This window comes from Carica papaya, chromosome 9 (genome assembly GCF_054855325.1).
Source record: "Carica papaya isolate Zhongbai chromosome 9, ASM5485532v1, whole genome shotgun sequence".
Lineage (NCBI taxonomy): Eukaryota > Viridiplantae > Streptophyta > Magnoliopsida > Brassicales > Caricaceae > Carica > Carica papaya.
Window position 1 is genome coordinate 482,744 of NC_142317.1, and position 21,852 is coordinate 504,595.

Genomic DNA, 21,852 nt, shown 5'->3' on the forward strand with positions numbered 1-21,852 from the left:
TTATATAACAAGTTATCGTAATATTAAAAATATTTTTTTTATTTATATTTTTATCTTCTTTTTTTTGTAATAAATTATAATATTTTTTTAAAGAAAAATTAATAATTTCTTTATTTTATACGATCAATTATCAAGTATTTTCATTACTTTTATGAAAATAATAAGTTTATTCGAGCTAATGGTAAAAAGAGGACTACATTTTAATATCAATCAACTACAAATTTTTAGAGCACTTGAAAAAAAATTTCATTTCATATATTATCATCAACAGCAATCTTGTCATTGCTGATTTTCTTGGCCTCCCCACTTCTTCATGCGCTCTGTTGTTTGCTCCACCTGCAAGTCAATCATCTCCAAATATGTTCATCGCTTTCTCTCTTACCAAACAAGAATGTCACAATTAACTAAGTTAAACCGGTAAAAGAGTAATCGCTCTATACGCAAATGAAAACAAGACCATCTTTTTGTTTCTATCCGGAAAAAAAAGGGTATAAACTGTCTTTTTGATTCGTTTATCTGATTCCGCTAAAAATAAGTTCGACCGTTAGAATTCTATTGAAGCTTCAGCCGAAATCAAGGTTGGATTTCTGAAAGGTAAAGTGAATTCTAACACTAACCTCCTTATTCCAATTGGTTTTGTAGACAACAAACAGGAGAAGCAGGGTTTGCAGTGCTGTCCCAGCTATCATTCCTCCCCAAAGTCCCTGCAATAACAAAAACGATTTTTCGGAAAAGACCCGATTCTAAGTTTGCATTCAAACCAAGAAGAACCAAAGAAGAAGAAGAGAAAGTCAGTACCTTGACACCCAAGTTTGCTTTGAAACCCAGAAGGTACCCAAGTGGGAGCCCAAAAATGTAATAACAAGCTAAATTGATATAAGCCACCAATGCCTGCCATCCTCCACCAACAGCTACACCTAAATAAATTGATTTCAACAAAAAAATCAGATTATAGAAATTTACTACTTACAACTTTTTGCTTCTAAATCGATAATCTTATACCTGATATTACTGGCTGTATGCTGTTGAGAACCATAGTGACCCCAAGAAAGTATGCTAGCTTAGAGACAGCCTTCTGTAGATCTTCACTGTTTGTGAAAATTACAGCAAAATGATCCCTGGCTATGATGATCCCAACCATGCAACAAAGGCCAATGAGGAGAGACTCCATTACTGTCACATATACACAGTATTTCGCTGCTCTAGGACGTCCCATTCCGAGCTCATTGGAGACTCGAACACTGCGTGAGATCAGAGATAATAACCATTGATTAGCCTGTGATTTGTTTTGTAGAAAAACAGAAATGTATTTGCAGAAATATTACCTCACTGCAGCATTTATTCCAATGAACAACATAGCTTCATACCCATTGAAATTCATGCTGAAATACACAAGCAAACATATAAGCAAAATATTATAGTTCTTGCTGCACTATAAATAATTGACTGGGTCTTTTCCTATCAATCTGAAACTTTTGGCATTATAGTTTCAGTATAGAATCAGAGCTAGAAGTCTTCTGGTCAAATATTAGGAATCTCGTTTGGTAGCCCTGTACATTTATTAACGTTTTCAGTCTAGTGGGTTTATGCGTGAGAGAGGATGCGTTATGATATAAACAATTAATTTAAACATTTCTCGTCAGTGTAAGTTTTTGAGATAATCAACTCAATCTATTATTTAAGAGTTTCAAACTTTTGGGAAATTTCAGTACGGTAGGTTTATGCATGAGAGAACATATTATGATATAAGTAATTATTTGACATATTTTTTATTAATTTAAACTTTTAAGATAATCAGTTCAATTTATTATTTAAAAGTTCTGAAGTTCAAAATTCGTAATATAGATCACGAAAACTTACCAAATAGAGAGGGAATCAACTGCGATGACAGCATTATCAAGCCTGGCAGTGAGGATAATAATACTCATCATATACCAAATCTCAAGGCAAAGCATGATGGCAGAAGCAACAGAAAGCCTAACAAAAGCCCAAATCTCCTTGAAAGCCAACCATGACAATCCCTTCCAACCATCTTTACACCAACCAACAACATACACAACCTGAGCTATGGCAATCCCCCAGCTTGTCAAGTCAAAAGCTATGGCTGCACCAGATATCCCCCACCCAAACACGTATATAAATAGCCAGAGAAGTCCTGTGTGGATGATCAGAAAAATGAACCCAATCCAGGCAATAGCACTGACCTTGCTCTGAGCTTGGAGAAATTTTGATGTTGGAAAATTTATGGCCAGTGAAAATAGTTGAGGCACTGTTAGTAGAGAGAATTCACCAGCAGGAACAGCTATTGTGTGGGATTCACCAAGGAATTTGAGGATTGGAGTGGCAAAGATGTAAATTGGCATGAGAATTATACATGATATCCACAGTATAATCCATGATCTTTGCATATAAACACCAAGCATGTCGATTTGCCCAGCTCCAAAAGCTTGTCCACATAGTGTCTCAAGCGCACTCCCCATCCCAAGCTGCAAAAAATTTTTCATACAAAATTCACCACCCACTATAGCTGTTTGACTGGAAATGCATAGTTTGACTCTAACGAAGACAAACATAAAATCTTCAGTTCGACTCAGAATTTACAATCTCATGCATAATTTGTTTTGGATTAGTCAAAAAGTACAGAGGGTATTCTCTTGACAAAGGGACTAACCTATAATTCATTTACTAATCAATTTATTTACTCTGTTACCAGTACTTATCATGTTGAAAATCATTCAGGAAACAAAAGAAGGGGAAACCCATTTTCACCATCTCCTTAATTTTCGTTTTAAATCTGCATATAACTCTTCATGGAAACCCAATAACCAGAATATGAACTTCAACACCAAGCACACAGAGATAAGATCACAAACATGTCCACCAACATACATAAATACGTCCGTACGCGCACGCACACGCACACGAGTGTGATTTGGAGGAAGATGGCACTCGTTTTAACAACCCAAGCACAGAAAACACAGAGCATGACATTTGTTAGAGGAGACAAGGAAGAAGAAGAAGAAGAAGAAGAAGAACCATGAAGCCGAAAGAGAAGGTGCCGATGACGGAGAGGGAGAGGGCGACGGCAGAGAGCTCGAGTTCGCCAATGTGACCGGCGAAAATATTGGTGACGGAGTTAATCCCGTACTGACACATAATGTTGAACGCCAAAGGCGCCGCTATCTTCCACATCTTCAACGACTCCGTCCACACCACATGCTTCACTTCCGTCCAGCTCCTCGCCGGCCGGTAGTCTTCCCCCACCTCCGCAACGAGCAGTGGCGCCTCCATGTGATCCCAGCTCATTGCCCACGTGTACGGTCTGTTATGAATGCGAATGAAATGCAGAGTTACCTTCCAATCAATACAACCTGATGCAATGACTTTGTCCTGCTACTTTTAGCGGTTCGTTTTCAAGAATTATTAAATGCATATACGTAGAGTAGATATAAACATTAGCCAGCTCTTCCCAGCAAAACGAGAGGTAGGTAAGAACACGTATGTATGTAAAGTACATATAAACACTTTACAGGAAAATAAGAGGTAGGTAGAGAACCCCATATTTTTTTTACAGTAAATTATAATATTTATTTAATATGGTAATTAGATTTTAATTTCTTTCACACTAATAACTCCAGTTAAAAATTTAGAGATTTACTACTAATTCAACGTTAATTTAGTATTTAATCATTAATTTACAAAAATAAAGTTTGACTTTTTGCTAATAAATAAAACATAATAACAAATTAATTAAGTTTGACTTTTTACTTTTGTAAATAACAAGTAGTTCAGTTTTCCGCCTTTTATTGAACGACTTACCAGCGCGTGACCAACCACCAACCACCACCTTACGTTTGAAAATTGAAGGGTAAGACCTGCGTGTCCTACTCCCCGTCATTTGGGCCGGTTCGGGTCTCTTTCGGGTTGCCGTCCGAGCCCATTAATAAAGCCAGAGCCCAAATCTATCTACTCGGCCTACAAAATATAAAAACATGCTAAAAATTCAGCTATAAACTGACTCTTACGTAAATGTGAATATAAAAATTGTATTTATGATGATATAAAAAAATTTCCGACTATATACTATTTTTTTAATTTGATTATTAATTTTTTAATTAATTTACCTTTTAATTTTTTAAATTAATTATCAAAATAAATAAATTTTTAAACACATCATACCATTTGATACCTCATTCCCACTTTGAAAATACATATAAAAGCATGTGTCACATATTATATTTACAATATATTTATTTTTTAAATATTATGTTATTAATAAAAATTTATCTTTCAAGAAATTTGATTAATGTTTGTCTTTAAAATTATGATAGATTATTTTTAAAAAATTTAAATTTGATGTAAATCTATTTAAAAATATTTTAAGTTACTAATTTTAGAGTGAGGGAAATTAAATAAATTTGGACCGTTCATCACGATCGATCTCGTCCGTCCGATCGTGCTTAAGAAAAAAAAATGAATCTGGATCGTCCATCGCGATTTGATCTCGGTCGTCCGATCATGCTTAAAAAAAAGCAAATTCGGGCCATCTACGCGCACAAGATCTATCCTAGATCGTTCGATCACAGAGCACGCGGATCATCTGCGTGACATCCCGCTTGACACCGACGTCAGCGTGTCTTGTCACGCAACATACTCCGATTTGTCGGAGTTGCTGATTGAATAGTCCTACGTGACACAATTTTTTCTATTTGCATTTTGACTCTACGTTTTTAACTGTTCTTTCAAAAACACCTCTCTAACCTAAATTTTCATTTTTTTAAAATTATTTTTGATTACATCTCTAACATATTTTTTTCAATAAATTCAATAAAAATTAAACTAAATTAATTATTAACTAATTTTTTATTATTTTAAAATACTAAAATTAATCACGTACCAAATTCTGAGTCCAGGTATTACATAGGTTGTTAATTTTAGAGTGAGTGAAATCAATAAAAATTTATCTTCTCTTCATTCTGTAAAAATCCCAAAAACAATTTAAATTTATACTTTCGAAATTTGACGGTCTAAGTTTAAAAAATTATTGGAGCAGTAGCATTTGGATCGATAACGTTATAGTAACCATTTCTTCGTAGGATAAGTAATTAAAAAAGAAAACCCAAATTAATTTTTTAATTAGTAATATTTTTTAAATATTAAATAAATTAAAAATTAAATAAAAATATAATAAATTTGAACCAACTAAATAAGGGTCTAAGAATTGAAGAAAAATTACATGTGAAGAGGAGAAGGGTCCCTTTTTTGTGAGTTGTAGGGAGGAAGATTGGGAGAATGATTGGGAAGAGATATATGGTAATTAAAAGGAGATTCTATATGGTCCTCACATTTAAAAAGTATATTATAAAATAAATATTGCAATGATTTGGGTTTGATAATTATGATGCATGCATAAATATTGTCGGAGATGTAAAATTTGTGATTCTGATTGTGTATTATAGGTTGGTGATACCCGTTTTATAATACTTGATTCGGATTAATCAAAAATTTTATTTACTAATACACTGACAGTCTCGTTGTGACTAAGTTAAATACAAATTTTAACACATTTATTACGTTTACAGAGTAAAATAAATATTCTTAATGGTCTAACATTTTTCGTAATTATAGTAGTTACGATAAAGTAAAATTTTCATTTAATATTTTAAATTTAAAAAATGATTATTATTGTTTTAGAAAGTTTAGAAATGATAATAAAAATATAAAACAATAAATTCATGTAATCATAATTTATGATTGAAATTGTTGATATTTTTTGTGTTTTATAAAAGATTATAGATTTAAATCAGATTCTCAGATAATATATATATATATATATATATATGTAAATTAATTAATTACCCACCATTTTGTAATATCAAATTTTGAGGCATGGATTTCATCACATATGATTTGAAGCTGCCAGCATTTAATATGATGAGCAAGAACATATCTCTACATATAGGTGGGTGTATATATATATATATATATATATATAGGATTTTTGCATGTGTTCATGTTAGATTAATTTAGGTTGGGAAAAGATGACCATATCTCATTGTTGAATGATGGGTATCCACACATTTTAGAAACACGCATCTCCTTTTTCCTTCTATTCTAAAAATATGACCCACTACAATCTCCCCCCCCCCCCCCCCCACCCCCACCCCCACCCCTACCCCTACCCCAAAAGAAAAGATTAGATGCATGAAGATTTTCCCCTTCCCCCTTCCCCCTTCCCCCTTCTCCCCCAACTTCATCTAATCCATAGAAATCCCAAAACGCATGTGATTCAATAGTAATTAGTCTAAATGCACCTAAGATTTTTAAACACGTTTCTACTTGTCTGTTGTAATATATATGACTTAACAATTAGCGCGAGTAAAAAATTAAAAAAAAAAGAAAATAAACAACACAAGATCTAATTTTTACGCACCGGTGATATCTTATTTTATTATGTATAATAGCGTTGCAGGTAGAGAACACTGGTTCTAACAGTTAATAGGAATCAACTTTTACTTGTCTGTTATAATATATACGACTTAACAGTTAGTGCAAGTAAAAAATAAATAAATAAATAAACAACACAAAATCTGACTTTTACGCACCGGTGATATCTTATTTTATTATGGGTAAGAGCGTTGCATGTAGAGAATACTGGTTCTAACAGCTCATAAGAAGCAAGAAAGTTCGGTCGACGCATATTAATTATATTTTTCTCACAAATTTAACTTAAATTTTATTGAGTTCTTAAAAAAAATTAATCTTATTGTGAACTAATTAATTAATTAATTAAGATATGGATAAATTCAAATGAATTGGATGTGTGGTGAAGTCCATAAGAGTATGGTGGGGAATGTTTGTTCCGTGGAACAAAACACATGCAAGCTGGACTCCTTTCCTTAAAATCAGGGAAAAGTTGCAATAATTGTTTCTTTATAGGGTCAAATTAAAATATATATATATATATATATAGATATATATAAATTATTTTATATTTTTCCTCCCAATAAAAATATAAATTTGGATAAGAAACCCAAAAAGTTGGAATTGATGGGTATTACTATAATTATTTTAATTATTTATATAAATATTTAATTATCGTTAAATAAAAATCAAAACCCAAAAAAAAAAATTGAAATTTAAGCTTAAAAATGAAAATTATTTTAATTATTACTAATTAAATTTCAATATCATGCTAGGGAACATTGATTAACGGTTAATAATTAGGGTAATCAAAATATTAATTATTAATATTTTTTAATTACTATAAATGGGTTTAAACAAAATTATACGTGTGTGTGTATGTATATATATATATATATATGTAGTATGTATATATGTGTAATAAAGTGGAATCTAATAGTGGGTCATGTTTAGGGACCAAGGCTCCGTTTATGAGCCCAGTTGCTTTTCAATTAGCAAACCCGTATACTACACTTTGACCAATCACAGCCCATTCGTTTCCAAAATAAATAAATAAAATAAATCAGATTAAGAAAATTAGTACGAGATTAAATTATTATTTCGTCTAAATATATCACGATTCGTTATGATAAAACTCAATTCGATCGTTACAATTTTTTTTTATATATATATAAACGAGACGAAAATAACTTATAAATTTATAGAAATCATCCGAAGATAGACCACCTCCACCATGTCTTTACGAAGTCCGCTGACCTGTGCGTCCGGAGGTAACTCATCCAATATATAAACACCAAAACGAACGTATTTGACATAAGCAACAAGGTTGTCCGTCACGTAATTCGCTTTACAATATACATATTAAGTCGTAACTGACAATTATAAATATACATGATTATTATAGTCTTAATAATATATTAATAAATTAAATTATTAATTATATTAAATCAATCATTATGATTCAGTCATTTTATGATAAATTTATAAAGTAACGAATTATGTGTCTTTAATAAAATTTAAATGTAATTTTTTTTATGTAAATTTGTGAATTTTATTTTATTTTATTTTCTGCACTTTATTTTTTTATTTTATTATAGTGAAAAGCATATAATATATTATATTTTTATAATTTATCTAATATTTAAAAAAAACATTTACGTAAATTTGTTGGAGATTAAGAAAAAAAAAATTAAAGCCTGAAAATGTGGGGACCACAACGCCGTGTTTGGTGAAGCCATGGCCCACAGAACTCGTGAACGACACCTACAACAGCCACGGATTAACACTCGACAAACAGCGCGTATGCGTGAATCTTTGCCTTTTGCCATCCACTCGCTACCAGAATTTTCAAGTGTACAAACTCGCAAAGCAGTTAAAAACCGAGCTGAACTTGGGGTGTAAGATCACGTGGCCTGCAGCTGCCTGATTTGGATTAGATCCGCGATATCCAGAGCGACACGTGTCACCTGACGAAATCTATCGAATAAATCCGACGGCTGTGATTCCGTCGACAGGAGAAAAGGCTTTCGTCAGGCCCCTCATTACGGCGCGACGAAATGAAAAAGGAGGCAAAAAGCAAGGTTTCTGCGGTTTGTGTTGTCTGACGTGGCTTGATAAAAATTCTGGATTTGACAACTCCGTTAGCTTTTCTTGTCACCGGCTATGGCCGGTAAAATAGGATTTAAAAATTATTAATTGAAAAATATTAATATTTTAAAATAAATGAAACTGTACGTATAGTGTAATTATATTATACGGGTTATAGCCGGTGGTCCAAGAAAACTATTATGAAGGAATGTTATCTACACACTATTTATGTTTATATTTTTATTTTCTTTATTTTTTTTATAATTAAAAAATAATTTAATTAATAATTAACGCATTTCGCTTTCAGTGTTTATAAACGTTGGTGATGGAAATCTTAACGGCAAACGGGAATGTGGAGGTGATTGGATGACAGCTAAAAAGCCCACATTTTTAAATAGTATCCGTCCACGTGTCCTAATCATAACCAGTGATCACCAATCATAATAACCTACCAAATTTTATCTCTAATAAATTCCATTATTTTTTTGGGGGGTAATTTTTTTTTATATCAATATTAATTTTATTTATTATATTACGATATTTATCACCCATAAATATATACTTTTAGTATTCATATAATATAATAAATTATTGTTGAATAAAAAACGAGTAAGATTTTATTAATATTTTTTGAATTTTAATCATATTTATTTATATTTTAAAAATAACTTATTCAAATTTTATTTATATTTATCATTAAAAATATTTGATGCATATTCTAAAAATAATGACTGATGATCTACTCTCACATTGCATAATAAACTTTTTTTTTTTGTCGTTATTGTTTGTGGACGTAGATAAATTATCGAACCATATAAAATTTATTTCAGAAATAATAAATTTATTAAATTATATAATATATATATATGTAAAAAATTATTAAATTTTATATTAAATAATTAAAATATATCACGATAATGGAAATGAGCCGATAGAGGCGTAAATGTTGCTCATCAATGGATGTTGAAAAGAATCATTCACGAATAACATAATGAGTGAGTGTGTGTGTATGTATATATATATATATATATATATATGTATGTATATGTATGTATGTATGTATATAAACCAAAAAATCGTACTCAAAGAAGAGATTTTAATTTAATGTGTTGACGCCTCCATAACCACGTGCATGGGAAAGACAAGCGGTCTCATTAAGATATATGGATATAAATTTACAACGTGCATATATATATATATATATATATACATTATATCATATGTATGCTCCGGTTGAAAAGCTATTATGCAATTATATTGATAGCTCATATATATATTATTTTGACTCTAATACTCCAATTTTAATTAAATTAAATTAATTTAATTTATTTGAGATAGTTATTCATATTTCATGTATTTTTATTTATAATAATTATTTTTTTTATTTTTCACGTGCTTAATTAAAAGTACGATTAATGTAGCCTTAATATTTCTATAACTAACCCGCGGTTTTGAATTATGATTCAGAACGATATTATTGCCCCAAAATATTATATCGACATAGAGAGAGATTTAGATAGAAATTTTTTAGCTTAGTACTCGTAATACCTTAAATTTATTTTTATTTTTTAAAATATTTTTAAATATTTAAAATTTATTATTGTTATTATTATCATTATTGTTGTTATTGCTACTACTGTTATGACTTAAATTCATTTATCGCCCAAAATTTTTATTTTAGTCATTTTTGTTTAGATCCAAATTAATAATCCGTTTTGTCCTAACCCAATTACTAAACCTAAATTAACCTCTTTAAAAAACTCAAACCAAAACCCAAGTTAAGACCTCTTCCATTTTTAATTTCAAAATTCATATCCAATTTAATTTAAATCCCGTCTCAAAGCTTTCGTTTACTAATGTAAAAATCTATTTTAAAATTTTATTTAAGAAATAGAGACCGAAAGCTAAAATAGAGAATAAGAAATTTGAGCTAATCAGAAGCTGTGAAACGAAAAAAAAAAATTTATGTGATTCACTTCGAACTCTGATTCCAATAAAGTAATTATGAGTTATAATTTATTTAGTGCGTTGAATAGTGGATATATTTATATTTGATATATGCGATTTGAATAACATGAATATTATTGTAATTTAATTATGCCTCATTTCGATTTTTGAGGATACATAATTTAGCCGAAGTACAAAACTACTTTAAAAGAATTCGTGTGATTATAAATATCTACTATTGTGAATTCTCTTTAGATGAAATCTTATATAGGATTGGATACGGTTTTAATCTAAATAAACTTATATTAATTAAATGATCTGTTTGGATTAATAAATGCATTGATTTTTATTTCGTACGTTAATCAATAAGTTGATTGTAAATAAACTCGAACTACTAAATGTAATTATACAAAGGTGTTTAACGATTATTCGAAAAAATAAATAAATAAATCATCGATCGAACATTTTATCGCGTACCTCTTTTCCTAAAGCATTATAAGGCTAAGATTTGAGAGTCTCAATGAACTGCGTTTTGATTCCAACATCGTTCAATGTTTATAACGCGACTTGGTTCTTTATATTGTGCAAAATTATGTTATGTAAATGATCTCGATTTCGATCACTGAAAGACAATTTACTATATATTTAGTATAAATAAAAATGTGTTATTTGGATTTCAATAAGCAAAAGTAGAAGTTGTTTTGAGTATCGAAAAATAGTTTAAAGCTTGAGAAAAAGAAAAATGTTTGATTTTCGTTAAATATTTTTTTTTTTTTTTTGTAAATTTTGCCTTATTTTGATTTGAATCGTTTACTTTGAATTTTTAGGTTATTGCATTAGTCATTTTTTTTTATATTTAGTTTCGAAAATTTAAAAGTCCAATTAATTTAAATTTAAAAATATCTAAAAAAACAGTTAATTTAAATTTTTAAAATGATTAAAAAAGGAAAATAATTAATCTAAATAAAATATGTTGGGCATAAAAATTATAATATTTATATATATATATACATTTATTAATGACCATGAATATATTAATTAATTATTTTATTAGGCAGTAATATTTAATATACTGCTTTTTCTATCTTGTCAATTAGCCTGAATAAATAATTAATAAAAGCTGTGCCATGAGATTCCTTAATTAATAACTTTTTAAAAGCATTCTTTAATTATTATTATCGCATATAATTTGGTTTATTGTAATAATAAATCATTATATTATTATTGGTATCAACACATAATTAATATGGCAGCATTATGTTCCATTTTAATAAAATATATGTATGTATATATTCACATGTAATATGTTACTTAAAAATATCGTAATTATTTATAATATTAAAAATATAAGGCCATACATAACGTAAAAATCACACATGAAAAATGTGAACAATTAGCTAGCGCAACGGGTGATGTACCGAAACTCATTGCAAAAGATGAGGAATCTGCTACATTAAAATTACCTTATGGAAAGGTATGTTTGATATTCATAAATTGTTCGGCAACAGTCAGACAAATAGGGAATGTTGCAGTGAACCATAAAAATTTGGGTGGAGCCGGATCTAAATGTTTGCTAGGTAAGTGTCTTGTAGTAAGAAGAGTAGTTATGAACCCTGTAAACTATCCCCACGGAGGTGGTGAAGGAAGGGCTCCAATTGGTGCCACACGGGAGGCCACGCTGGCAATTTGCGTGCGTGCGATTGAACGGCCTGGATGCGATTCCACGCACGTGGATGGTCTGGATCCGTTTCTCCTCAGGCATGATCAGACGGTCGTAATTAAACGCGATCGGTTCAGATTTATTTCATGTTAAAATACAATCGAATGATCGAGATTAAATCGCGATGAATAATTTAGATTCATTTTCTCTTTAAACGCAATTAGACGGGTAAGATCAAACGCGATGAACAGTTCAGATCTAAAGGAGATTGGTATAAATATCTCACATCATACCGAACCCAAATCCTAGCTGTCAGCCTATTGTTGGAGAAGAAGAACTAGTCACTGGAGAAGGGAGCCAACCGTCGTCGCGCCAAAGCCACATCCGACTGCGAAAAAAAGTAAAAGTTCTCTTATCCGCTCGGAATTTGATTTTGAGCACATCCATGACTAAATCAGAGAAAAAAAAGTGGTGGATAAGTCGAAAACTGCAGAAAAAGCCCGACGGCGTCACCACAGGCAAAATCCAAAACGCATCCGATGAGCCCCTTCTCATTTCCCGTTTCATGCGATTTTTCCACCACTATGTTCACCATTCTATTTTCTATAAGTTGACCGAAAAAAAAGTTCAGCTGCGAAGGTGAGCCGATGGAGCCGCTGCACCGAAAAATTATGTCACCGGTAGGTTTTTATTTTTTATTTACTTTTTTCAGCCAATTGTTGTCCCTTATCGTGTTTTTCCACAAGGATAGGTATAAAACCGGTCAAAACATACCCAAACTGGTCGAAAAACGGCCAAACCAAAGAAAACCACCACCATAAACAGCGGTGGCGCCGTGCCAGACTTTCGAAATTGATCAGAAAAAGTTTTTAATACCGATTTTGGGGGTTTTGAGATATTTTTAGGTACATGAAATATGTTTTAATCTTTGTATAAAAATTAAAAAAATCTAGGGACCGCCAGTAAGTGTAGTAGAAAATTCAGTATTTCAGACACCAATTCGATTAAAAATCCATCACCTTATTATCTGTTATGAAATTGAAGCTTAATAATCAATAACATAGTATTTTTTGTAAATTAAAAAACTCTAAGAATAATTACAGATTACTAATGGAGGCGAAACCGGTTAGTCATTTATTTATTGTGCTGTGTAACTGATTGTTGAATTTACAATTTTAAATATATGATGATATACTGAAATAGTTAAATGATTCAATTGTGCTTTCTTGATATATATATTACTTATTTTGCATGATTTACGATTGATTTGTGAAACTGGTAATTAATATGCAAACGAAAAATTGTTTGGTAATGTGAATTAATGAATGGTAGCCTTACTGAATATACTAGAAGATGGTAGACGAACCAGGTACATAGAGAACCATACCGTGAATGTTGCCTCATACCGAATGGGCTATCGATGAATGATATTTTTGGTGTTCATACCGGATAAGGTATGAGGATGGACCAATTCACCCTTATACCGGATGATGTATTGAGGAATAATATTTTTGACACTCATACTGGACGAGGTATGGGAACGGCCGGTTAGTTAATAATGTTGAATATTGGTTCACGTGTAGCCCCCAATGATACCAGTAGCAAAAAAAAAATGAAAAGTTATTTTTTTTGGTCACTTGAATAGGAGATTGATATATTATTTGGGTTATTGTCTTTATAGGTCGATTTTAAAATTTTCACAATGGTAAATATATGCAATAAATAATTTTTTTTATGATAAATAAATTTACTTAAATCAATAATTCTATTGGCTATTTTTATAATTTTTACAAACTTTCAGTTTCTGTATCAGTGAGTAGTGTGATATTCTTAATGAGTTAGTATAACTCACAATTTCATTAACTATTTCATATCAAGATGATCAAGATCCAGATCTCGATAGACAAGAGGGTTGTGAATAGTTCACCACCCGAACTCCTTCAAAAGCTAGTGAATGTCGTCATAAGATGCTCAGTTGTTTATTTTTCGTTTAATTTTTTACTTTTTTTTATCTTTTATAATGCACATTCTAATAGTGTTATTGGATATTTTTTTAAACTATTGTGTAAGGAATATAAACTCTAACTCCATTATTCCGCTTCTTCATTCAATTTATATTTTTATTTATTTTTAAGTTCCACCCATTTACATAAATATTTAAATTTTATTATCACAAACAAACTATAACTTAAAAGGTTTAAGTATTTAAATACTGGTTTATCTTGAATAATGGTAGAAATCACGAATCACACTCGTATGCTCTATGCTATGTATGTTATATACATATATATATATATTTATACTGATTTCAATTATTTTAATACGATTAATTTTTATTAATTTTAATAATTAGTTAATTTATTAATTAAACAAATTAATTAAGCGCGGTTAAATTAATTATACTCGTCAATTCGATTCGATTTAAACAATTATTTACGTAATCTAAAATTTATTCTAAACAAAGTCCCAAATGGGAAATCAAATTCTCAATTTCATTACGAATCTGAGATAGAGACAAAATACCCAGACGAAGAAAAGTTTGACAACATAAATTTATAATGTTAATTTTACATTAAACCCTAATTACCCATAACTCAAACGTATTGCAAATTTGAACCCTAAAAAATCCAACTCGCAGATTTTCTTTCGGGTGAGTTTGGTTTAGTGGAGATAACCAGATTAAGAACCGAATTACGAGTCTTAATCTTTGAATTAAAATTCACTAATCCACCCAAAATAAGAGGATTAGCCGACATTTGACGTTGCTCTCGTGCATGACGCTCTCAATTTAATTAAATAATTAATTACCAAACATTTATTTCTTTTGGTTTAAGAAAACCCCATTAGCTTAATTTCATTATTATACAAAAATATAATTTACGAAAATTAAAATATATATTCTTATAATTAAGGAATAAAAATATTTAAAGTTGATATAATATATTATTAAACGGTCGGACGTGTTGAATTTAGAATTCAAAAGGCCAATAAAAACATGATTCCGTGAGTGTGTGGATTTCGTGTGGCAGAGACAGCGCGTGGCAGATCAGTTATCAGGAGCGCGCGGGCCTCGTTCTCGCGTCGCGCTGCTGCATTAAAATATCACTTTCAGTGGGAGTTAAGGGGATTCCGTGACAACCGGCTACAGCCCGTCTCCTCTCCCTTCCCATAACCGAACCAGGGCCCGCCATATGTTTTGTTGTGAAAAGACGTAAATACCCTTCCTCACCGCGAGTTAGGAGTGATTCGTTTTCCGTTAGGCAAGCGGCAGCGACCACCAACTCCTCGTATTTCTTTTTTTGAAAAAAATAAATAAATAAATAAATTGTCGATATTACACTTTAAATTATTTTTTATTTAAAAAATTAGAAAATTAATTATTAAATAATAATTTTTAAATGCCCGACACGTGTCAGTCCGATCGAGTTTCGAGATAAAAGTTGTTTGGATGGTTTAGTTTGCTAACCAAATTTTTGATTTCTAAGTTTTGCCTACACGCAACCTACCGAGCGTGTGAAATGTCAATTGTGAGTACAATTGCGCTTGTGTGTATGACGTGAGAGTTCGTATATCTGCTTGCGCTGTAATTTGACATATTTACCCTCAGATAAAATATTTCTTTATTAGGGAAAAAAGGTTGACTTTTCCACCTAGCCTTTCCAAGAATGAAGGGATGTATGTATATATATATATATATTTTATTTTCTATTTTCTATTTTTTAATTTACGTCCTTTAATGTTAGGTTGAACGAAAAAAAATTAGATTTTGGGGGAGTTTTAAATTAATTTAAATTTTTATAATTTTATATAAAATTATTAATTTTTTAGGTACGATGGTAGTGAATAAAAATTTATAATTTATAATAAATTATTATAAACATAATAAATCATATTTAATCTATTAATACCCACAAAAAAAAAAGAATTTTAAATTAACTATTTTTAGCTTCGAGTTCCACTTGAACTGAATTTTTAAGTCAATTATATTTACTGCCGTAATTAATTAATATATTTAACGCAGTCAAAATTTGCTTTAAATTTTATGGTAAATTTAAATGGCTAAGGAATCTCTTTTATTCTTCAAAAAAAAAAAATATATATATATATATATAAATATATAAAAAGAATGAATTATTCCAAAGCTATATAGTAAGTGGCTTGATCTTTAAGCACGTTACGAAGAAGTGTGGACGAGGCTTTTTTTTTTTTCTTTTTTCTTATTTTATTACGTATATTTTATTTATTTATTTATATACGCATATTTTTTTTAATCGAGCACTCAAATTTTTTTTTATTACATACAATAAAATAAATAATTTAATTAAATATATAATCATATTATTAATATAAAAAAATAATTATCATTAATATATATTAATATATAATATTTAAAAATATAATATAACTTTATCATTAACGTAGAACACCGTACATTAATGAACTACTATAAAAATTATTCAAACAAACTCATAATGTAAAATTAAATATAATTAATGTATTGTTGACACGACTGTAGTAATTAAATTAAAATAAAATTATTATGTTTACGAATCAAATTAATATTTTATATCTCCGTTAGATTTACTTAATTAACTTAATTATAATTAATTAAAAATTTAATACAATGCGTCAATGTAAAAAATGATTATCTAATTAGAGTCAATTAAATATATTAGAATTATGATTAAATAATTAATTATATTATAATTAATTTGAATACTATTTGACCGCTTAGCTACGAAATAATAAAATAAAATTATCATTTAAGTTTTTAATAATTAAATTTAAATACAATTTTTACTGTAATTTATGATGGGTAATTTATTCTAAATTAAAAAAAAATTAATATTTTCAATTGTTTATTTACAATTTGTTTTTCTTTTATAATTTAAAATTACCAAAAAGAAAAATGAGGAGATAAAAAAAGTCGAATCGGCTGTTGAACCGTTGACCAATTTTTGATTCCTTAAAAATCTCCGCGAACAAATCCACAAATTAAGGGCAATTTTGTAATTTCACAAGAAAAAAACAATTTACTTTATTTTTAAGCAACAAAAGACCATTTTCCAATATTTTTTATTTTATTTATTTGAAATAAATAAATAAATATTTTTATAGCTTTATGAAAATTAATTTTTAATTTTCGGGTTTGTGTCGGAGATAAATATTTTAATGGCTGGGGCTTGGCCAGCGTAGAAACCTTTTTTTTAATTTTTTAATTCTGGTTTTCTTTTATTTTATTATTTTAAATTCTCTAAAAGTGAAGTGACCGACACGAGTCGGTAACCATCAACCACGAGTAACAGGTTTCCAGGTGCTGGAATTTCGATTCCGCCAACCAGTTGGAGGAATTTGAAGATGACGGAGCGGTCACTGTGGCGTTCGTCAAAGCTCTAGTCTTGTTCTTACACGTGCCTCGCGAGTCGCTTTCCTTCGCCTTCTCGGGCTGTTGTCCTTGGCTTTTTAGTACAGTTCGTAACTGTCCTGTCAGGTGATCAATGCCCGAATAAAAAAGCATTTCAACTCTCGCGCTTTAAATTCCACAACTCCCAAATCCCCCTCCCTTCTCGTGGCGTTTCAAGCCTGGTGGTCCGTTTCATTGGCGCTTTACGCCACGCGCCAACCAAAGCGTGGGCTCATATGGGAGTGAAAGTTGTAGCTGCGGAACCGTGAAGGTGTTGGTCTTGCGGCATTTATAACCGTTCATCGTGATGAAAATTGGTAATTTCTGAAATTGGACGGTGGAAGATTGAAGGTATGCTATCCCGTGGAAGCACTCCAATTATTTTTCTGCATTTAAAAAAAAATCTAAAACCACCAAAACCGGATGTGTTGGAATTTACAAGCCTCGTTACCGTCTTCTCCCCCCCCTCCTTCCCCGTTATATTATTATTCATCACTTCCATTTTTATGTACATTAAGAGAAAGGAAAACTCTCCCTCTCTCTCTCTCTCTCTATCTCCCTCCCTCCTCCATTATCTTTCTCGTTTCTACATTAATTTACTCAATATATTTCATGCGTTTCTCTGAAACCCAAAAATTCTTGTAGCGGTCGCTGTTATTTAGTATATCTTACATCTTCTTCTCCTCTGCTCAATCGCTCTTGAGTTGAGAGGAGGGGAGAGGAAAAAGGGGGAGATGGCATCTGGGTTTTCCGGTGGAGGGCCGGAGTTTTATGCGGGAATCAACGGTAGATCTATGGTCGGAAACGCCATGAACACTGGGAACCCATCAGAAGCACCTTACCGATCCCAGCTTCCTGGGATTTTCTTCGACCAAACCGCCCAGATCGCGAACAGAACAGGAACGGCCTTGCCGAGTTTTATCGGGAAGCGAACGCTAGCGGATTTCCAAGCGCAACAGTCGCAGCACCACCAGAGTTCAGCTCTCAACGCTCTGCTTCTCCGGTCCGTAAAGGCAAGGACTTACCCACTTGCGTCGACGTTATCTCCGCTGTCATCCTCTATGGATTATTCCATGAATATGTCAACTGATATTGCTTCAATTGCTGCGACTTCTGGTTTGTCTCAACGCTACGGTATGCCGCTTCTTCAACAACTTAGGCCTCAGCAGCAGCCGCAGCCGCGTAACCAGAGTTTTCCGGCTGTTCCGTATCTTAACACGGTTCAGTCAGGAGTCCAGCCTGCTCAAGATACGGAGAAGAAAATGATGAATCCGCTTCGGGAGCTCGAGAAGCAGTTGCTCGAAGACAACGATGATGAGGAAGGAGATGCTTTGTCTGTGATTACAAATACTAACAGCGAGTGGTCCGAGACGATACAGAACCTGATCAGCGGTCAGAGTCCAGCACCGAGCCCGAATCCGAATCCGAATCCGAATCCGAATCCAATCCCCAATTCGCCGTCTCCCACCACCTCCTCTTCTTCCTCTTCATCATCGTCGGTGGCCTCTCCGGTGTCCGTCTGCTCGAGGCAGACTATAATGGAGACGGCATCGGCAATTTCCGAAGGAAAAACCGATGTTGCGTCGGAGATCTTGGCGCGATTTCCGCTAGCTCCGAACCCGACAGCAAATTCAGAGCAGAAGCTTATGGAGTTCATACTATCGGCACTGAAATCGCGGGTTAACCCTGTCGAGAACCCGCCTCCGGTGGCCGAGTTGTACGGTAAAGACCACGTGAATTCGACCCCGTTGCTCTATGAGCTGTCTCCTTGTTTCAAGCTTGGTTTCATGGCTGCTAATCTCGCTATCCTTGAAGCTACTCTTGAGCAGCCCAGCAACAATGGGTTTCATGTGATTGATTTCGATATTGGGCAAGGAGAGCAGTACATTCATCTCTTCCACGCGCTCTCTGCGCGTCAGAATGGGAAGCCCGCCGTCGTAAAAATCACAGCAGTTGTCGATAACGTTGGTGGAGTTGGTGACGAGAGATTTCGAGTTGTTGGCGAGGTGCTGACTCAGAAAGCAGAGAGATTCGGTGTTTGCTTGAAGTTCAACGTGGTAACGAGTTCGAAACTCAGTAATCTGAGTCGTGAATCGCTCGGTTGCGAGCCGGATGAGCCGCTCGCCGTCAACTTCGCTTTTAAATTATACCGAGTCCCCGACGAGAGCGTGTCGACGGAGAATCCAAGAGACGAGCTTCTCCGGCGCGTGAAGGGGCTTGCCCCGCGTGTGGTGACTTTGGTGGAGCAGGAAATGAACGCCAACACGGCACCGTTTTTGTCCCGGGTCGGAGAAACCTGCGCCTACTACGGCGCGTTACTCGACTCAATTGAGTCGACCGTACCTAGAGATAACCCCGACCGCGTCAAGGTCGAGGAAGCACTTGGTCGCAAGCTGGCCAACTCGGTAGCTTGCGAGGGGAGGGATCGCGTTGAAAGATGCGAAGTCTTCGGGAAATGGCGGGCCCGCATGGGCATGGCTGGATTTGTATTAAAGCCGATGAGTCAAGCCATCGCCGAGTCGATGCGCGCTCGTCTCACTTCCGGCAACCGAGTCCATCGCGGTTTCACTGTGAAAGAAGAAAACGGAGGCGTCTTCTTTGGTTGGATGGGCCGGTCCCTCACCGTCGCATCCGCCTGGCGTTTAACTTGATTCTCTCTCTAATCTTTATTAATTAGCAGTTAATTTTTATTATATTTCCTTTTTTTCAATTTTAGAAAAAATGAAAAAAAAAAATAGAGAGAGAAAAATTCCCATAACGAATTAATAATAATAATAATATATATAATAATATAATATGAGTGTTTGGCTTCCTGGAAAATTTCCTCTTGCCTTTTCTTTATGTTCTCAATTATGCTGTAGTTTAAAAAAAAAAAAATTGTACATTAAATATTAATGTTTTCTGACTTTTTGATTTCCTTTAATGTGGCCATTTTTGTTCTTGTAGTTATATATACATATATATATATATATACACACACACACACACATACATACACACATACATACACACGTACATATAAATTCTGGGTAATATTTTAGTTGCTAATTAATTTACACTATTTGCACTTATGTTCCATTCGATCTGGTAAGTAATTATACATTTAGGCAGATGAGGTGAAACTTTTTTAACTTTTTATAGAAATTTTTATTACAACTTAACATGCAATAAATTATAATTATTTTTTAATTAATTTATAATTAAGACCATGTTGAAATTATGAACCAAAAAATTGAAATTTAAAAAAAAAAAAAAAAAACTACGAGACTCTTAAAATATTTCTCGTAATTATTTTAATTAATTCGTAATAATTATTTTGTTATAATTGGAAATATAATAATAATTTCAGTAATAATAAAAATAATAGAGTTGGTTCAAGTTGTATTTTTCATCATATCTTATAAAAGGTTAAAATTTATTTATATGTATTTTAATTATAATAGAAATTAGAAAAATATTATTTTTTTAATTAAATAGGTATAAATATTTTATTTGTTGACCAAATTAAATTGTATCTTTTTGTTGTTGGGAGGGATTAATTGTAATTAATGGAGTATATTACACACTTCCATAATTTCTTTACTTGCAAGATTCGTTCCCATTTGTTGCAATTCATAATATATAAATATATATATATATATATATACACATTCATAATTTCAGCAATAATAATATTTTTTAACTATATGATATCTATCACTATGTAACAATTAATTCATTATGATCCAATAAAAATTAATTTTCACGTTTCAATTCGTAAATTCTCATCCAATACAATTTTTTTTTTTAATAAACGAAAACGTAAGTCGAATTTTTAAATTATCGTGACTACCCAATTAAATAAACATGCCCACGATAAATTTTTTTTTTTAAATATAATAAACTCGTTAATATTTAATTCAACTTGATCAATAATACGTCGATCAACGTATTAGCTAGTTAAATTATTAATTATATTTAAAATAAAAATCGACTTTACATAATGTTTATGATTTAAATTAAATAGATAAATTAATTAAAACGTGTGCATATAAATTCAAATCTTATTGAAAATGTTTTACAATTAAGGCATTCGATTTGTTACGCGCTAGATTACTTATAATCTAATAATATAAATCTACGCACCAAAAGTATGCTTATAAATACATTACAAAGTTGATCGTATTTTATAAAAAAATATAATTTATAATAGTAAATGTTAAATAAAATTCACCCTAAAATATATTATTTATTACTTCACATTGTACTTTAAATCAACATTACATATTGTGTTTCTTGTAATTCTATTTTAACAAATTAGTTGATATATAATTCTAAAATGTAAGTTTAT

At 31.6% G+C, this 21,852-nt stretch overlaps 2 protein-coding genes across 2 annotated transcripts; one reads left to right on the forward strand and one right to left on the reverse strand.

Annotated features, from left to right (window-relative positions):
* Window positions 1-147: 147 nt before the first annotated feature.
* LOC110810332 (protein DETOXIFICATION 35) lies at window positions 148-3,478 on the reverse strand. The gene is given in 8 exon segments (XM_022036467.2): window positions 148-294; window positions 296-336; window positions 618-704; window positions 799-917; window positions 1,003-1,241; window positions 1,326-1,382; window positions 1,861-2,486; window positions 3,037-3,478. Coding segments are annotated over 8 exon segments (1,482 nt in total). The 5' UTR covers window positions 3,307-3,478; the 3' UTR covers window positions 148-251.
* Window positions 3,479-17,704: 14,226 nt separating this feature from the next.
* Window positions 17,705-20,342, forward strand: SCL8 (SCARECROW-like 8). The gene has a single exon (XM_022036479.2). It carries the CDS (start codon window positions 18,257-18,259, stop codon window positions 20,171-20,173), a length of 1,917 nt encoding a protein of 638 aa, XP_021892171.2. The 5' UTR covers window positions 17,705-18,256; the 3' UTR covers window positions 20,174-20,342.
* Window positions 20,343-21,852: the final 1,510 nt, after the last annotated feature.